The sequence below is a fragment of the Corapipo altera genome, unplaced genomic scaffold, assembly GCF_003945725.1.
Source record: "Corapipo altera isolate COAL_440 unplaced genomic scaffold, ASM394572v1 53, whole genome shotgun sequence".
In the NCBI taxonomy this organism is placed as follows: domain Eukaryota; kingdom Metazoa; phylum Chordata; class Aves; order Passeriformes; family Pipridae; genus Corapipo; species Corapipo altera.
In genome coordinates, this window is record NW_020884900.1 from 922,903 (window position 1) to 942,018 (window position 19,116).

Below are 19,116 nucleotides of genomic sequence, written 5' to 3' on the forward strand. Positions count from 1 at the left end.
GCATGACAGCTCTGTATGCAGGGTGTGGCTGCTGAGACTGCAGTGTGCCTACATATTCTCTGTGTATCAGTACACTGTGCAGTTCAAATAATAGCAAGTGATGGGTCAGACTGATTAAAACAGACTTGGAAGTTAAATTAAAAAAAGAAAAAAAGGCTAAGGGATGCAAACCTCCATTTCCATGTCTGTCACTTTTGGGTGTAGAAAATGGGAAATTTGCTTATAGATCTTCTATAGCTTAATGTATTTCATTATGAATTTGACCCAAACAAGTATTTATTTTCTAATAATCTGTAGTGGAAAAGCACAGGAAGGACTGAGTACAGAGGTAAGTCAGAGTGCAGTGTTCCTCAAGAGCATGAATTAGTTTGGCAGAGTTAGTTCGTCACCTCCAGGAAACAGTGTCTCGGCCTCACTTCTGAAGTGCAGAATAGACTTCTTTTTGCCTTTTGAAATTGTAGTTAGTGTCACTCATCACTGTAAATTAAAAACAAAACCAAACATGTTCTGAAAAACTCTAAGCAAATACTGCAGGGAACCTTCTGAGATTTATAGTTTGACTGTACAAGTTAGTGATTAGGAAATAAAAAGTAAGTTGTTGAAAAAAATACTAGGCATGAATTATACTAATAATCACCCTTGAGAGTTATTGGAGAAGGCTTTCTGGGAAAAAAAAAAGGAAATAAAATTCTACAGAAAATACAAGGAAAGTAGAATTATCTTTTAGAAAATATTTCTGCATGCTTATAACCAATTTTTAGCTCTAGTTTAAATACGTTCCTCATGTTGACAGGCTCAACCGGTTCCAGAAGAGATTGTCAAAAAAATCCTTGGAAACAAAGCAACTTTCAGTCCCATTGTCACTGTGGAACCAAGAAGAAGAAAATTTCATAAGCCGATAACCATGACAATTCCTGTGCCGCCTCCGTCAGGAGAAGGTGTAACCAATGGGTACAAAGGAGACACAACGCCCAGCCTTCGACTTCTATGTAGCATTACAGGTTAGAGAAAATCCTGCTCTTTACAAAGGTTTCTGTGACAGCAACATCTCTGCACTCACTGTCACAACTTGTGCTTTCCAGTAAGGGTACATTGGTGTTCTGGTCCAGTGGAGTTCAGATCAGCTTTCTGAGCAAAGCCAACTGAAGGCATTTCAAAGGCTCCCACTGATTCGCTGAGCTTTGTATCTAGTTTCATGCCATTGTAAAAGAACTCTCCCAACAGATATTAAATGCTAATTTTATATTAGAATTTCGTTCCTTGCTATTGAACGTGGTTGTCACTAAAACTAGTTTGCAGAAATAATTCTGTCCTAGCTGATATCAAGGGGGGTTTGCTGTTGACTTGTAGGTTTGCTCTTTGCTTACATCAGCATTGGTTTTGGTGTGTAACATGTGGTGTCATATAGAACATGTAGCTCCAACTGTTGGTAAACATTAATGTATAGGTTCTCTTTTTATGTATGAAGATAGAGATATTCTTACATGGTCTGTATGTGCTTAGTGTTTGAAAGGAAATCTCTGTGGTTTATATTTGCACAGGAGGCACTTCACCTGCGCAGTGGGAGGACATCACGGGCACCACTCCGCTGACGTTTTCAAATGACTGTGTCTCCTTCACAACCAATGTTTCAGCCAGGTATGGGAGCAGAGCTTGCCAAGTGCACCTGGGGAGTGGCTTCCCTTGATTAACAACGTGCATGGTTGTGGGGTTGTGTTTTGGCTTTCTCTAAGTCTTTTGCAAGACTGATGAAGCGGTAATGGACCAGATGCCGCTTTGTCACTACATATCAGCATCCCACACGTCCAGGACTGCACATGAAGCTTTGTCTTGGCCTTTTCTGCTGTGGTGATGTCTCCTGGCAGTCACACATGCTGTTTCTCTGAAGGCTGTCATGCCACACTGGGCTTTGTGTTTTTTCTGCAAATGACAAGAGAAAGAGAAAGCTTAAAGTGCTCATTCCATAAAAAAAACAATTTGGGAGGATTCATAAAAATGTATTTGTTTAAAAACGTAAAGACATTCAGTTTCTGGTTCTGGGCTCTTTAGTTGAAAATTATGTTAAGTTGCTTTCCAAAAATATCATTTGCAAAAAATGATGCCTTGAAATTAATTTTGATGAACTTAGTGTACTTACTTGCTGATTGGAGGCATTCAACAATATCTGTAGAAATCATGCACCCTAGAGGAGAAAATGCATGGTATAGCACGTAGAGAGTTTATCATTCAGTAAAGAATATTTGCAACTATAAAAACCTTTATAAAAAGAGAGAAATTTGCTGGAAGAACCAAATAGATCAGGGCTGAAATATTGTGGAAAAGACTGATACAAAATACAAACTAAAATAATTATAACTTATATCACATTTGTCTTCCAACTTTTAATCATAAGATGAGAAAATAACAATGTAACACCTGTCTCTAGGAAACTTCACCATGGGCATATTTGGTTCAACCTAAATGGGAGATGTGATTTTGCTGTATGTATGTGTTATAAAGGAGTTTGTTTTAGCAAATCAAATGTACAGCGCAGCAGCAGCACATTTCAATATACACAATGTGTGGTCACAAGAAATACAATTTCCCTGCTTTGGCTTCAAATAAGCCTTAAAATAGACAGGTTTATATGATACCAGTGTGAAAAGGGCCAAATAAGTATGCCAACATTTCATTGCCATGTATTCTCATTTTTAAATGGTTAAAACTACACTGCAAGTAGAAGGAAAATTGCAGCTTTACGAAGTCTGGAAGGACAGTACACATGCAGAATGACCAAGGATACAGAACATGGTTTCTCTTTAAAGGCTTAAGGAATGTTTGAGTAATATGGAAAGTTGATTTAATGGTTCACTTTTTCCCACTCAGATTTTGGCTCGCAGACTGCCACCAAGTATTAGAGACTGTTGGGCTGGCAACACAGCTTTATAGAGAATTAATATGCGTTCCTTATATGGCAAAGTTTGTGATATTTGCCAAAATGAATGACCCTGTGGAATCCAATTTGCGTTGCTTCTGCATGACCGATGACAAAGTGGACAAAACTTTGGAACAACAAGAGAACTTCGAAGAAGTTGCAAGAAGCAAAGACATTGAGGTACGTTTCTTGCAGCTGGCTTCCTCTTTGTAGGTGGACAGTGTGTTTTCCGAGTAGCAGCAGGTCCTGCAAAAGCCACTATAAGCCAGGTTAAGTTAAATAAAGGTTCACACCAAGGCTGTGTCAAAAAACTGGAAAGGAGGACAAAAAAGGTCAAGATGGAGGGAGGAGCATGAGGACTTGTCTCCAAATGTCTCCCCAGTGCAGTCTGCAGTGGGTTTTGTACTTGCTGTTGTCAAGTAACCCTGATTGGGCTTTGCAGACAGCTGACCTGGAATTCCTTCTCATTGGCCACGCAGACACACAGTCATGAGTAGGGCTGGTTTGTGGTGAATATGTAGTTACCAACTCATTGTTTCTTGAAGAAATCTACACATTTTTACTCCAGAAAAACCAGTCACGTAGCTCATGTTTTCCCAAACTGCACTCAAAATACCTCACCATAATGCACAGTGGTTTTCTGATTTGTTGTTGAATTTAATCCGAGTGGGGACTTGTGTTAAATTCAGGAACTGTGTTGGGGGAAATCGTGATACACTTATGTGCATGGATCTACTATGAAAAGAGGTTTCATTGACTTCTATTTCTTGCTTTGATAGGTTCTGGAAGGAAAACCTATTTACGTTGATTGCTATGGAAATCTGGCCCCTTTGACTAAAGGAGGACAGCAGCTTGTTTTTAATTTTTATGCTTTCAAAGAAAATAGACTGCCATTCTCTATCAAGGTAAAAGCAAAACAAAGCAAATGATCCTGCTGACTTCTTCCCTCCTGCCTCTCCCTCCCTTTTTTCAGCCCTGTAGGACTAACTTGCCCCAGGAATGTAAGTGTAATTGTTTAATACATGAATAACATGGAGAGGATGCTTTGCTTGAAGCCACAAAAGAGCTGCTGGCAGATCTGGGAACAGAATACCCATGATATGGATTCACAGCCTTTTACTAAAGCCATATCTCAAATTAGACCTCCAGCATATTTATTACCAGTAGATCACAATTTCCTAGGGACTAAGCAAAGGAGTTGCATTCAATAACATATTGTAATACAGAATAGCCTTCAAAAAGTGTGCACAGACTGTTCATGTCTAAATTGCCATGAATGGACACTCACTTTTCCTTAGCCTTGTCATAGCTGCCGTGCTGAAGAAGTTTTTAAGCATTTTGGTAAGCACAAGTGGTAGAAAAAAATGGTGAGCAGAAAATGTCTATCAGTAATATGCCACTATGAAACTGTCTAGCTGGACACAGTCCACAACCTTTCTTGCATGGATTGCTCATCAGAGAGCTTTAGGCTGATGCAAACCTTTCATGGTGACACCTTATCTCCTTCAGCACCTCTGGCTGAGCTCCAGCTCAGTATCATTGGTCCTTACACACTAGATAGCTTCTTGTGGAGAGAAGCTCAGAGAAACTCTCCAGAAACCTCCTCTAGGAATCTGAATTACTACATATTGCTATACTGTATTCAAATTTCTTTTCTAGGTAAGAGACACCAGCCAGGAACCCTGTGGTCGATTATCGTTTTTGAAAGAACCAAAGACTACAAAAGGACTGCCACAAACAGCTGTTTGCAACTTGAATATCACTCTGCCAGCACACAAAAAGGTATTTGTTGGGAAAAGTAAATATTTTCCTTATTGATTGGGTTGGATTTATTTCTGTTCCTTTTAGTTTTTGTCTATTTTTTTTTCTTTTCCTGCTAGTGATAAAGAAACCCTGTGAGTTGTCAGTAATGAGAATGCTTTGGAATATGATAAAGGCTTTTAAAATTTCTGTTTTATTGGTTTCTTGTATGTAGAACGCTTTTAAAGTCTCTTGTTACTGTGGTGTCAAGTTCCTATAATTTTTACAATTCTATTTACAGCTCATGCTTCAGCCTGCAAGTCATAGATTTATGCTTTCAGTAATGTCACGTGTTTATTTGCATTGGATGTAAGATATTTTTTTTCTTTTCTGTTGACATTTTGGATTTGCTTTGCCTTATAAATCAGCTTGCATTTTGTGCTCCCAATTTGGTCCTTTTCATATCCTGATATTCTTTTCCCTGCTGTCCATTATAATATTCCTTGTCTCTGCAATGCATCTTGGGACCAAAAGGAAACAGAGTCAGATCAAGATGATGAGGTAATATAAACACTGTCTTCTGTTTTTATTTCCTTCAGATTTAGTGAAGAAAAATAATACGTTACAGAAAAAAAAAAAACAAAACCTATTTTTAACCTATGGCATTGAAATGATACCTACAGAATAACTGTATCCTCAACATCTGATATTCTGTTGCAAAACAGTATAAATGCACAAATGTGGAAAAACTTGATTATATATTACGAAATTAAATGAAGCATTGAATAATAGCTGTCTAAAATTTAACTCATGAAAAATTATATTAAATATCAGACCAAGTCCATTTTTGTCAAAATCAAGAAGAGTTTAGTGGATAAGATTTTACCTCTAGGAGTACCACTGACCATGCTTTGACTTGTATTTCTGAGAAGGAAAAATGTATTGCTGAGGCCATGATAGTGACCTTGTAGTATTTTACCTCTGTAACTAAACCGGATTCTTTCCAAAAAGCAAAGCAGCCAAGAAAAATTTCTAAATATTGTGTTCAAATCTATTTTCAAATAAACCTCAGACATTTGCAGCTTAAAACTCCATTATTTGATGGAAACTGCAATATTAGATTGTCAGGAAGTTGAATGGGTCTTACTCATTAGAGGTAGTAGTAGCTGAGATCATCTTATAAAAGAATCTACATAGATGTTTCCCATTTACCTAGCAACAGTTTTTTTTCCTCTTCTTGGTGGCAAATAAATAGCAGTTGTCACCTGCTGATCAGAATAATTAAAAAAAAATGACCAACAAACAAACAAAAAACAACCAAGCAAAAACATTCTTTACCTGTTAAAAAATAATAATAGCAACCACATCACTTTAACTCCACAGAATTTGTTCCCAGTGAGCTACTATATAGCTATAATAATAGTTTCCTTTCTAAAAAACTGTATTTTTAGCCACATATTCAAGTGGGTTGATCTCTGGAGGACCATTAATACTTAAAACATCACACTAGCAACCATGCCACTGAATGCAGCAATTTATGATGCAATTTATCAGTTAATAGTAATCTGCTTTCTAATCCACATCTTTACATTTTGTGCATATTAAAAAATCCCCTCCCATGCCTTTTTTTGTCCTTAATGTATTCACTTTAAAGCCAGTGTACATTGTGGTGTATGTGCTTTTGGGACAAATTAATCTGGGGCGAAATATGCAATCGGTCTAAGTTGTACTCTGATGAATGTTTTATGTCTGTACCTGCAGTCTTTTCTGTTGATCTCCTGTTTCTAGCCAAAAGTGGTTTATTTTACAGAGAATGAGTAATATCACACCATTTCTAGTAGTGTGAAGCAGTTTATTAAGTGATAATGGGATAATATAGAACTGATATACTTGAAGGCGGCATCATGAGCTGCATCTGCTATCTAAGCTCTTCTGCCTCATTAGCAGAGATGATGTGAGCAGGAATGAACCCCTGGGCTCACTCTTAGGGTTCCAGTCCCTTCCCTGCTTGCTCCAGAAGGGTAGTCATTCACAGCAGGTCTCTGCCACCTCCAGCAGCCACGCTCCCTGCTCCGCCGTGCCTGACACTCATCACATGGCACACGGGAATATAGACCGGCTCTGTCCCTTCCCTGTCAGCTTGCCCAAATTTGGCTTCAGTGTGCCATCCTGAAGCTGAATGGAAGCATCCATTCTCCCCTGCGGGGTTGTGGCAGCCCATCCTGCTGGGGTTTGAGGGTTGTTCTGTTCAAACAGGGGGTAGGATGCTGAAGGCACTGAGCAGGGCTATGTTTTGTTGCAGACGGAGAAAGCTGACCGGCGCCAGAACTTCGTCTCCCTTGCTTTACGTAAGCGCTACAGCTATCTGACTGAGCCTGGAATGAGTGAGTTGCTCTTACCAATGTACTAAACCATATATATATGTGATTTTTCATGAGAAGAGACATTTTTTCTATAAACGTTGTATTTGGTGTCGCTCTGGGGGAAAAAAAGAAACAACAGAGAAAAAGAAAAGTTAAAAAAAAAAACTGTCTAAACCGAAACTCTTGGATGGTCTGTGAACTCCTGTGTTGTGAGAGCTTGAAGAATCCTGACTGGCAAAATATGTGTGTTAGTTAAGTAAAAATACAATAGTGTTTAAAAATGCCATGTAGCTCCAGAGTGGGAGGATTGCAGATTGCTTTCAAAAAGAGTCTGTTCCTCTTCCCTTTGAAACATTGAAGAGAGGTGCTATAGAAGGGAATGTTACACAGAAGTTCAGCAAGGCTGGAGAAAGCCATTCAGATAAGCACTTAAATGTTTAGATGCTTAGCCAGAATAGACTCTCTCATATTTTATATTTTCCCTCTTCTTTCTCCTCCCCTTCCCTTTTTCTTCTGTTCCCTGCAGATGCTTTTTATTCCCTGGCACCACACATTGCTTCCTCTTGAACTTTATGTTCCCCTTGACCAGACCTGTGGCATTCCTTTTCTTCCTGGTTAAATACAATAATGTATTTGGCCTAGCTTTTCTTCCCTCACCTCTCCTGTCTGAGGTTGACTGCTATTGTTCCCCATTTCCAGGCTTTTTCGTGCCTTTTTTTTTTTTCACTTATGACTTCTCAGTTGCTACCCTGCAACAGACCCTTTGATATAATTCCATAAAATCCATAGACAAACTTCATCGGGTCTTGGGAGTTCCAAGTGGATGGCTGCTGTTTATTTATCCTGTAAGATCTGTGGCTTCTTTGGATCAGATGTGCTCCAGAATATATTACCCTTCTCAGGCCTGGAAGAAGACTTCAAGCATATAGCATCTGAAGAAGCTATCAGATCTGCTGAGACATCTTGGTGGATTGTTAAGGTATTGTCACAGGCTTGATGGGAACTGAGAGACAAGGAAAATTAAGTTGCTTGAAAGGAGGTTGATGACTGTGTATATTGCTCCCAATAAATTTTTTAGCCCTCATGAGGAAAAAAAAAAGTCGTATTTATTCACCAAAGGTCCATTAAGTCTCATTTACAAAAAGTTGGTGAGAATAAACCTAAATCCACTTGAGCTGTACTCAAAAAAAAAGATGGATTCACACAGTAGGAATTCTTGCACGTTCTTTACCTGTTCTGTCCCTTTTGGCAGTGGTTACTGCTTAAAGCTGTGAGGTACCTGAAGAGGTTATGAGATGTGATTGTGTTTGCCAGGAAAGAGCACAAACTGATGGCTTGACCCTCAGCTGAGCACCACCTCCTGTGCACATGGAGTGTGTAGTTCACAACTCCACCTTCACCTGCTGGTGTGAGGGAAGGAGATGAGCGTGGAAGGTGCAGCTCTTCCAGAGAGCACAGACTGCCCAGCATAGGGGGAGGACAGCTGCTGTGCCTGCTTTACACCACAGGGAGCTTGCTCCAGTGACTGCATATGAGTGATGAACTTCTAGATATTTACAGGGAATTCGATGGCACAGCTCCAGCAGTTTTGGTAGCAGCAGGGATTGTTCTTTTTGCTCACACAAGCGTGTGTGTGTGTATGTGTGTGTGTATGCATGTGCACGCAGACAGAGTTTTTAGCTCTGCACCCCTGCCAGTGTGAAGCACATTCCCCTTGCTTCCTTGTCTTTATCTCTACTCAGGCAAAGGGCACAAAGGGCCTAACAGAAGGGGAGTACTGCAATAGGCTAAACCTGCTGGGTCCTGAGTGTTTGCTTGGGGCTGAGGAGGAGCAAGTCTGAGCAGTGGCCACATGTATGGGTAGACTCAGCGCTTTCCACTACCAGCTGCAAGCAAGGAAGTGTGGTCTAATATACAGAAGGTAGTAACTGACATCTGCTGTCTAATAAAATCTTGGATGCAGAGTGATGGAAACTGTTAAGGCCAAACGTGTCCAGTAGCCAAAAAAGGGCTATTATATAAACCCACTCTTTAGAATATTATCCCACTCTAAAGTCTTGCATGGTTGGGGGAATTTCTTTGCTACTTCAGAATAGTAAAATTGCCCTGTCCAGTTCATAGCTGCACAGACAGGTAAATTACTCATTTTTTCTTTGTACTGGTTCTTCTCCTCAACTGCAATAAGGAGCACATAAAAAGCATCTTAAACACATCTGAATTTGTGATTTAACAGGAGAAGGAGGAGTTGGGAGGGCAGCCTGTTGGTTTGCTTGACTCACTAGTCAGTTGAAATAGACTGACTTATCCCAGTGCAGTGGGGTCTCTGTAAAGATATTTACTAAGACTAACTGCTGAACAAATTGTTAGTTCTTTTCAGAATCATTCTAAGGTCTGTTTCTTGGACTCAAGACTGTATGAACCTATGGTGAATGTTAGCAGCTGCTGCTAATTTATCTTCGTAATAAAGTCTAGCTCATTTAATGAAGTAGACTATGGTGGTTTTTTTGGGGAGGGAGTGGAAAGAAGTATATTTGTACTTAAAAATAACTTAGCAAGAAAAAGTGAATGTTTCTTGACTTAGGCTGTGCCAGTCAGGTCTAGTACTCAAGCTCTCTTCAACCTTAACGTTCTAATACTGCAATATCACCAGCCATCCACAGTACCTTCTGGGCTTTGATTGGCTTCTTTAGCACCAGCACATTTCTCCTTGCAGGATATGGACCTGTGGTGCACTGAATATTCACTATTTTATAAGTGTGTCTGCTTTAGCAATTTAGTATTAGCCTTGTTGAGCTTCTTTCGCTGTAAGTTCCTGTCTGTCTATAAGACAGATCAAGCAGGTTTGACAAATTATTAGTATAACTTCAGAGAAAGGTATGTTGAACAAATTCTTTCAGTATTTTAGTTCCATTTCTAATTCCAGCTTTCAAGAAAAAAAAAAGGTCCTCCAAGTTGCTTTCATTGTCAACTCTGAATGTTATTGCTGGATCAGAGGATATGTATGTGTAATGGGATTCCCAGAAATGCTGTCTGGCATGAGTGCCTCCTGTGATGCAAAATGTGGTTGATGATGATTCTGTTCAAAATGCCTATGAATAAACTGAGAGTTCTGGGGGATGATAACATTTAACAGGTTTGTCCTTGCCAGGAATTTATTTCATAATATATTTTCTTTGACTGCTTTTCTAACATTACCTTTTGAGAACTGTAAAGTTAAACAGGTCTGACTTTGAGCTGATACAAGAAATCTCCTCAAAAGGTACCAAGACACTACATCTTGTAGAAAAAGTGTACTCTTCTTTTAATGACCTCTTGTGAAATGGTTTTGTAAGGTTTACATATTTGTGCTTAATACACCATACAAAATGTATTAATCTGTGTGCTCGTTTTGATATGACATTTGTGCATGAATAAAAACTGATTCAGTTGCTTTGCCTGCTCACGTTTATCATATATTTTCCATATGTCATGTATGACATGCTTCTTAAAATCATTTCATGTGAAGTTTTACTTTAGTTTTTACCAAACAAAAGGAATATCGCATGAGAAACAAATGCATATGTTCCTTTCTCTTTTCTTTTTTTTTTTTTTTTTTAGTATTGACTCAGAAAAGCTCTTGCTCTTATTGGCTTTGTGAGTGTGAAGCATATCCGAATTGTGCATGGAAGATATAGATTTGAATTTATTCCAGTTGCTTCACAGTTTGCACATCAAATGCCTGTCACTTAAAGGAATTTTGGGTTCTGCATGAAATAGTTCTGAGTGGTTTAAAAAAAGATTTTAGCTATATAATGTCACTTTGCACAAGTTTATATTTTTGTATAGGTTCAAATCTGAATAGAGCAACAATAGAAGTTCTTAAAAGGATAATTCTAAGAGTTGCACAAAGCAGAGACATACCTAAACAGGCAAAATAGAGCTGATATTAATATTTCAGAAGTAGCACATCAGAAAGTCAATAGGAAGTAAGAGAAGAAATTTTGATGTGGCTTTATTTTTACCTTATGGATTCCTTTGTTGTGTTTTCTGTTATTCATTGTTTGCAGATTTAGTTGCTATGTGCTTTCCATCTTTCATTTCATGTTGCTTTTTGGTTTGGACCAGTTATCAGCATATGGCTCGTTCCTAATTTTTTTCTTTCCTTTTTAAAATCTTCGTTTGCCTCCTTCATCCGAACTCATGCAAACAATTGTACTTGCTTTTTGTGATATTACAACATTTACTGACCAATTTTCTTCTCTGGTCTCTCTGTTTTTTAATCATTTTTGTTGATTTTTATGTTTGATTTTAATTTAACAATTTAAGAAACAGTTGAACGGAGTGCAGGAGCAACAAGATCCCTACCTGCTACTTACTCATACAAGCCATTCTTTTCAACACGGCCATATCAGTCATGGACAACAGCTCCAATTACAGTGCCTGGGCAAACCAAATCAGGCTTTACATCCTTATCAAGCTCTTCCTCTAACACTCCTACAGCTTCCCCATTAAAATCAATATGGTCTGTTTCTTCTACTTCTCCAATCAAATCCACATTAGGAGCTTCTACCACATCTTCAGTTAAATCTGTTAGTGATGTAGCATCTCCGATTAGATCATTTCGGACAATCTCTTCGCCAATAAAAACTGTGGTATCGCAGCCTCCATACAATATCCAGGTCACTTCAGGCTCTTTCGTCAGAGCTCCCGCAGTCACAGAAGCTGCTAGTCTAAAAGGGCTGGCATCCACTACCACATTCCCCTCTCGGACATCTCCAGTGACTACAGCAGGATCTCTCTTGGAGAGATCATCCATAACCATGACGCCTCCAGCATCCCCCAAATCCAACATTAACATGTACTCTCCAAGTTTGCCACTTAAATCGGTCATCACATCAGCATCTTCACTTTTATCGTCCCCTCTAAAGTCAGTGGTGTCACCTGCTAAGTCAGCAGTTGATGCTGTTTCATCCACTAAAGTCATGATGGCCTCGTCTCTCTCGTCGCCAGCAAAACATGTAGCTGGGCACACAGAAGTCCCATTGCTTAATGGGTCTGTGTCACCTCTGAAATACCCATCTTCTGCCAACTTAATAAATGGATCCAAAGCTGCAGCTGTTTTTCAAGACAAGATTGCTGCAGCTGCACATTCTGCAAGTTGTGCTGCTAACGCAGTTGCTGACACGGCTGAGAGAGTGTTTTCAACAGCTACAACAATGTCATTTTCTCCACTCAGGTCATTTGTATCTTCAGCACCATCAGCTTTCCAGTCAATGAGAACTGCTCCTGCAGGTGCTTTGTACACAGCCCTTGGGTCAATATCTGCAACTACCTCATCAGTAACTTCATCAACAATAACAGTGCCAGTATATTCTGTAGTCAATGTTTTGTCTGAACCAGCATTAAAGAAGCTCCCAGAGTCGTCTTCACTTACAAAATCAGCTGCTGCGTTACTGTCACCTATTAAAACATTGACTACAGAGGCACGCACACAGCCTACCTTTAATCGAACTTCATCTCCAATAAAATCATCCTTGTTTTTAGCACCCTCTGCTCTCAAATTGTCCACACCCTCTTCTTTATCCTCCAGTCAGGAGATACTGAAAGATGTTGCTGAAATGAAAGAGGATCTGATAAGAATGACTGCAATATTGCAGACAGATGTCGCAGAGGAGAAACCGTTCCAACCTGACATACCAAAAGAGGGTAGAATTGATGATGAAGAGCCCTTTAAAATTGTTGAGAAAGTAAAAGAGGACTTAGTAAAAGTTAGTGAGATTCTGAAAAAAGATGTGTGTTTAGAAAGTAAAGGGTCGGCTAAAGTATCCAAAAGTGATCAAGGACACCTGTCTGAGGATGACTGGGTAGAGTTCAGTACAGAGGAGATTGATGAAGCGAGACAGCAAGCTTTGACAAGCCCTCCTGTGTCTGTTCCAGAGAAGGTCCAAATTAAAACTAAAACCATGTCGGAAAAGGATTATAGCTTGTCAAAAGTTATTGATTACTTAGCAAATGATATTGGTAGCAGTTCATTAACAAACATAAAGTACAAGTTTGAAGAGGGGAAAAAAGAAGGTGAAGAGAGACAAAAGCGCATTTTAAAACCAGCTATTGCTTTGCAGGAACATAAACTTAAAATGCCTCCAGCCTCCATGAGGCCTTCAACATCAGAAAAGGAGTTGTGCAAGATTGCAGACTCCTTTTTTGGAACAGACACTATTTTAGAGTCTCCAGATGACTTTTCTCAACACGATCAAGATAAAAGTCCCTTGTCTGACAGTGGCTTTGAAACAAGGAGTGAAAAGACACCTTCTGCCCCACAAAGTGCTGAAAGCACAGGGCCAAAACCACTTTTCCATGATGTACCCATCCCTCCCGTCATTACAGAAACAAGAACTGAAGTAGTTCATGTTATCCGCAGCTACGAACCATCCTCTGAAGAAATTGCAGAGCATAAGGCAGAGGAGCTGCCGGCCTCAAAACCTACCCCTACGTTTATGGAGCTGGAGCAAAAACCTTCTGGGTCTATTAAAGAGAAGGTTAAAGCTTTTCAAATGAAAGCCAGCGGCAGTGAAGAAGATGACCACAAGTGTGTCCTTAGTAAAGGTGTCCGAGTAAAAGAAGAAACTCATATCACTACGACGACTAGGATGGTCTATCATAAACCTCCTTGCACAGAAAGTACATCTGAAAGAATTGAGGAAACAATGTCTGTTCATGACATAATGAAAGCCTTTCAGTCTGGACGTGACCCTTCCAAAGAACTGGCAGGTCTGTTTGAACATAAATCATCAGTAACATCCGATGTTAGCAAGTCTGCTGAAACTTCACCACAACATGCAGAGAAGGACAGCAAAATGAAACCCAAACTGGAGCGAATAATAGAGGTCCATATTGAACAAGGTAATCAGGCTGAACCTACTGAAGTCATTATTAGAGAAACAAAAAAGCATCCAGAGAAAGAAATGTATGTATATCAGAAAGACTTACCTCGGGGAGATATTAACTTAAAAGAGTTGGAAAAACATGATGCTTTCCCTTGTTCAGATGAACAAGGTCAGCAAGAAGAAGAGGAGCTCACAGCCGAAGAGTCACTTCCTTCTTATCTGGAATCCTCTAGAGTTAACACTCCCGTGTCCCAGGAAGAAGACAGTCGCCCTAGTTCTGCTCAACTCATGTCTGATGACTCTTACAAAACACTGAAGCTTTTGAGTCAGCACTCAATAGAATACCATGATGATGAGTTGTCAGAACTAAGAGGGGAGTCTTACAGGTTTGCTGAGAAAATGCTTCTTTCAGAAAAGCTAGATGTGTCTCATTCTGATACTGAGGAGTCAGTTACTGACCATGCTCTACCCCTTAGTGCAGAGTTACAGGGGACTGATAAACGATGCAGAGAAAAAGTAGCTACTGCCCCCAAAAAAGAGATTCTCTCCAAAATCTATAAGGATGTGTCTGAAAATGGTGTAGGTAAAATGTCTAAAGATGATCATTATGATAAAGTGACAGTGTTACACTACACTGGAGATGTTAGTAGTCCAAAACATGCAATGTGGATGCGCTTTACTGAGGACAGATTAGACAGAGGTAGAGAAAAGTTGATATATGAAGACAGGGTGGACAGGACTGTTAAAGAGGCAGAAGAAAAACTCACTGAAGTATCACAGTTTTTTCGGGATAAAACAGAGAAGTTGAATGATGAGCTACAGTCTCCAGAGAAAAAGCAGCATAAAAAAAATGGCAAGGAAATACATTCTAGCCAGAGCTCTGCCAGCAGCAGCCCCGAGAAAGTTCCGCTCTCTGAACTGCCATCGTCCAGGGATGAATGGAATAAGGTGAAGCAGTATGCACACGATGGGAAATGCTTCCCCAAGGTGGATGAAAGAAAAGCATCCAGTTTGCCCAGCAGTCCTGAAAAAAGGATATTTGTGCAACACACAGAGGACTCTAAACGAACTATGGAACACAAAGGAAGTGCTCAGCAGACTGGAGTACCCGAGGCTGGATTTCAGCTGAAGCAATCAAAGCTCAGTTCCATTAGGCTTAAATTTGAACAGGGTATAAGTCCAAGGAGTAAGGACATAACTCAAGAAGAAAAAAAGCTGGATGGTCAGTCCAAAATTCCAGTAAAGAAATTGCAAGAAAGTAAGTTACCAGTGTATCAGTCTTATTCCAGAGAGAAACATGCAAAGCAAATAGAGGTCGTTGATGGGAGCACTGCTTTGCAGAAAGAGGTGAAAATACAGGAAGACCTTGTTCCAGGTAAAGGGAAAGCTATTGAAGACTCTCGTGCTTCAGACACAAAAAAACAAAGAACTGAGACGAGGAAAGGCATGCCAGAATGCCTTCCAGAACCGCAGGCAAAAGAGCTGGCGTACAGCTCAGACTCAACAACGAAGGGACACTGGGACAAAAAAATCTATAGGACGTGGGAAAGTCCTGGAACTTCTAACCATAAGACACAGAAAGAAAAACTTTCGCATGTGCTGGTTCCAGATACAGTAAAAGAAAACCACGTTGATCACGCTGAATCCAAAACTGACAAAAAAAGTGAATTTATCACTGTGACAGAGCACAAACTGGCCACAAACGGAATTCATTCAGAAGAAGTGAAGGAACTGACTGTAAAATCTCCCTCAAAAAGGGTTTTATACAGAGAATTTGTTGTCAGGGAGGGGGAACGTAATGGTGAAGTGGCTGATAAAATATCCAAAAGGAAAGAAGAAATTGCTGTGTCCCATATTCCAATCAGAATTGTTGAGGAGAAGAGAGCCATGCTTGATGGTGTCTATGAACTTTCAGCTAAAGTATCCCAATCAGCTGTGATTAAGGAGAAGGTTGAAAGACAGATTGATTATGTGGAAGATGAAAAAATAAAGCATTCAGAAATCAGAAAAGTTACTAAGCAGCAGAGCTCAATAGGCCTAAGTCCTCCTGCTGAGGAAACAGAACTATCCCCTAGCAAATCACCAGATTCTTTAGAATGTAGCCCAGGAAAGGAGTTTCCTTCAAGTGACATAGTTGAGCCCGGTGACAGTGATTACTTGGATAAAGTTGCACCACTAGTAAGCACTGAGGGAGTAAAAGAAATTAAGACCTTACCTGTTTATGTCAGTTTTGTTCAAGTAGGAAAGCAATATGAGAAAGAGGTGCAACAAGGAAATATTAAAAAAATTGTCAGTCAGGAGAGTAAGACAGTACAGGAGACAAGGGGGACATTTTACACAGCTAGACAGCAAAAACAACCTCCTTCTCCACAAGGTAGTCCAGAAGATGACACGCTAGAACAAGTGTCCTTTATAGACAGCTCTGGTAAAAGCCCTTTAACACCAGAAACACCGAGTTCAGAGGAAGTGAGTTATGAGTTTACATCTAAAACACCTGACTCACTAATAGCTTATATCCCAGGCAAACCCAGCCCTATACCTGAGGTGTCTGAGGAGTCAGAGGAGGAAGCAGAGGCTAAGTCAACATCTGTGAAACAGGCAGAGGTTGAGGAGCCACAGATTGACAAAGCATTGCCTAATCTTATAAATAAGGACTCTAACAAAAGACCCAAAGGTAACAGAGTTGCCTATATCGAATTCCCTCCTCCTCCACCACTGGATGCAGATCAAGGCGAGTCAGAAAAGAAGTCCCATTGTTCCACTGAGAGTGAAATGGAGATGACCGAAGTGAACTTGCAAGATGAACATGACAAATGCCAACTGGCTGAACCTGTCATAAGAGTACAGCCGCCGTCTCCTGTGCCACCAGGAGCAGATGTCAGTGACTCCAGTGATGACGAATCTCTCTATCAACCTGTTCCGCTTAAAAAGTATACGTTCAAACTGAAGGAGCTGGAAGATGACCAGAAAGAAACCTCAAAACCCAGAGGCCCTGAAAAGATTGAGAAACAAAAAGAGTTAGGACATCCCACTTCTGGGAAACCTAATGAGTTTGACATTGATTCACCCCAGAATGATGTAGTGCAAAACGGGAGTAACAATGACCAGTCTGTCACAGAGTGTTCCATAGCAACCACTGCAGAATTCTCCCATGATACCGATGCGACAGAGATTGACTCTCTTGACGGTTATGATTTGCAAGATGAAGATGATGGTTTAACTGAGAGTGATTCTAAACTTGCAGGTCCGGCAGTTGAAACCAAAAAGGACGTATGGACTACAGAAGGCATTCTAAAGCAGACTGATCGCTCATTTAGCCAGAGTAAGCTTGAAGTCATTGAGGAGGAAGGCAAGGTAGGCCCTGAAGAAGACAAGACACCTTCAAAGGGTCCAGCTTCTGAAAAAGCCGGAGATAAGAGCGATAAGAAGTCAGGGGCACAGTTTTTCTCTTTGGAAGGCAGACACCCTGACAGGACTGTATTTCCTGATTCGTATTTCAGTTACAAAGTAGATGAAGAATTTGCAACACCTTTCAAAACTGTGGCCACTAAGAGTCTAGATTTTGATCCGTGGTCCAATAACCGAGGTGACGATGAAGTGTTTGAGACTAAATCAAGGGATGATGAGGCTAAACCATTTGGTCTGGCAGTGGAAGACAGATCTCAAGCAACAACACCTGACACAACTCCAGCCAGAACTCCAACAGATGAGAGTACGCCAACTAGCGAGCCCAACCCCTTCCCATTTCATGAGGGGAAGATGTTTGAGATGACTCGCAGTGGTGCAATTGACATGAGCAAGAGGGATTTTGTTGAAGAAAGACTCCAATTTTTTCAGATTGGTGAGCATACTTCTGAAGGGAAGTCAGGGGACAAGGGGGAAGGGGATAAAAGTACAGTCACTGCCATCACACAGCCACAGGCAGGGGACAGCACTGTAGAGACAAACGTAGAGAGACCGGTAGAAACAACAGCAGTTGAACATAAGCCCGGCATCCAGGCCAGTGGAGATTGCATGGAACAAACACTTGGTAGTAACTCACTGGAGAAATCATCGGCAGCAGTAAACGCTTCCAAAGTTGATCCCAAATTGCGCACACCAATTAAAATGGGAATTTCTGCTTCCACCATGACTCTGAAGAAAGATGGCCCTGGCGAAGTGGCAGATAAGATAGAAGCTGTGATGCCAAGTGGTCAGGGATTAGAAAATGAAACTGTAGCAGTGATTGCGAGTTCAGCTTCTAGCCAAACAAGCTGTAGGCAATCAGAAAACACTGATTTTCCCAAAGATAATTTTAATAACAACAACAATTTGGATTCATCTGCTGTCCCTACAGATGATATTACCTGTAATGTAGTGCTAAAAGAACATTTGGAACCAAAATGTTCCCTCCAGAAAGCTAATCAAGCAAAAAGCACTTCAGGAAAAGGTACAGGGACAACACAAGGACACAGAGTAAGAGATAAGCAAAAACCACATGGAGAGCAGCAAAAGTCAACAGAGTTGGTAGGGGCTAGAGGAAAATCAAAGCTTCCTGTAAAGGCCAGCTCAGTAAAACAAACCTTTTCACAAAATAATCTCCACAGCAATACAGGGAGTAGAGTGAGAGGGGCTAGTAAGCCTGACAAAGCAAAACAAAATAATTCTTCTCCCTGTCTAGAAGCAAGGTCTAGGATTCCTGTAAAAAATACACATAGGAGTAATCTAGCTAGAAGAACTCCGGCCCTGCCAAAACAAGAGCAGGTAGAGAAAGAAAAAACAAAACAACTTCCTTCTAAATTACCAGTAAAGGTAAGATCTACCTCCGTCACCGTGACAACAGTTAAAGTAAAGAAAAATCAGCTTAGGGAGGTATGTAAGCATTCTATTGAATATTTTAAGGGAATTAGTGGTGAGACATTAAAGCTTGTGGATCGTCTATCTGATGAAGAGAAAAAGATGCAGTCAGAGGTCTCTGATGATGAAGAAGACAGTACATCAAGGAACACATCCTTATCAGAAGCTACTCAAGTTTACCAGCCTTCCATTACACCGAAGTCTGCTAGAGACATGAGAACAGAGGCAGCATCTATAAAATCAAAGATTGAAAAGGCCGACAGTGAGAGGAGGAGGAGTAAGAGGACTGGTGAGAATGAAGGCAGTCAGGTTTCTGGAGCTCTCATGGCTCACCTCGTGGAGATCAAGCCTAGTTTGTAAAACTTTCAACTTGTTGATCCTAGTGCATGAACTGTTG

The 19,116-nt window shown here is 40.4% G+C and overlaps 1 protein-coding gene across 5 annotated transcripts in view; it reads left to right on the forward strand.

Annotated features, from left to right (window-relative positions):
• ANK3 (ankyrin 3) overlaps positions 1-19,116 on the forward strand; it is a 206,066-nt gene that overhangs the window by 157,887 nt on the left and 29,063 nt on the right. For all 5 annotated transcript variants that reach the window (XM_027649512.1, XM_027649513.1, XM_027649511.1 and 2 more), the window contains 8 exons: positions 794-1,001; positions 1,542-1,638; positions 2,866-3,094; positions 3,694-3,819; positions 4,574-4,696; positions 5,189-5,215; positions 6,957-7,038; positions 11,323-19,008. In XM_027649512.1, the coding sequence (XP_027505313.1) occupies positions 794-1,001; positions 1,542-1,638; positions 2,866-3,094; positions 3,694-3,819; positions 4,574-4,696; positions 5,189-5,215; positions 6,957-7,038; positions 11,323-19,008 (8,578 nt within the window). The remainder of the gene's footprint in view (positions 1-793; positions 1,002-1,541; positions 1,639-2,865; positions 3,095-3,693; positions 3,820-4,573; positions 4,697-5,188; positions 5,216-6,956; positions 7,039-11,322; positions 19,009-19,116) is intronic.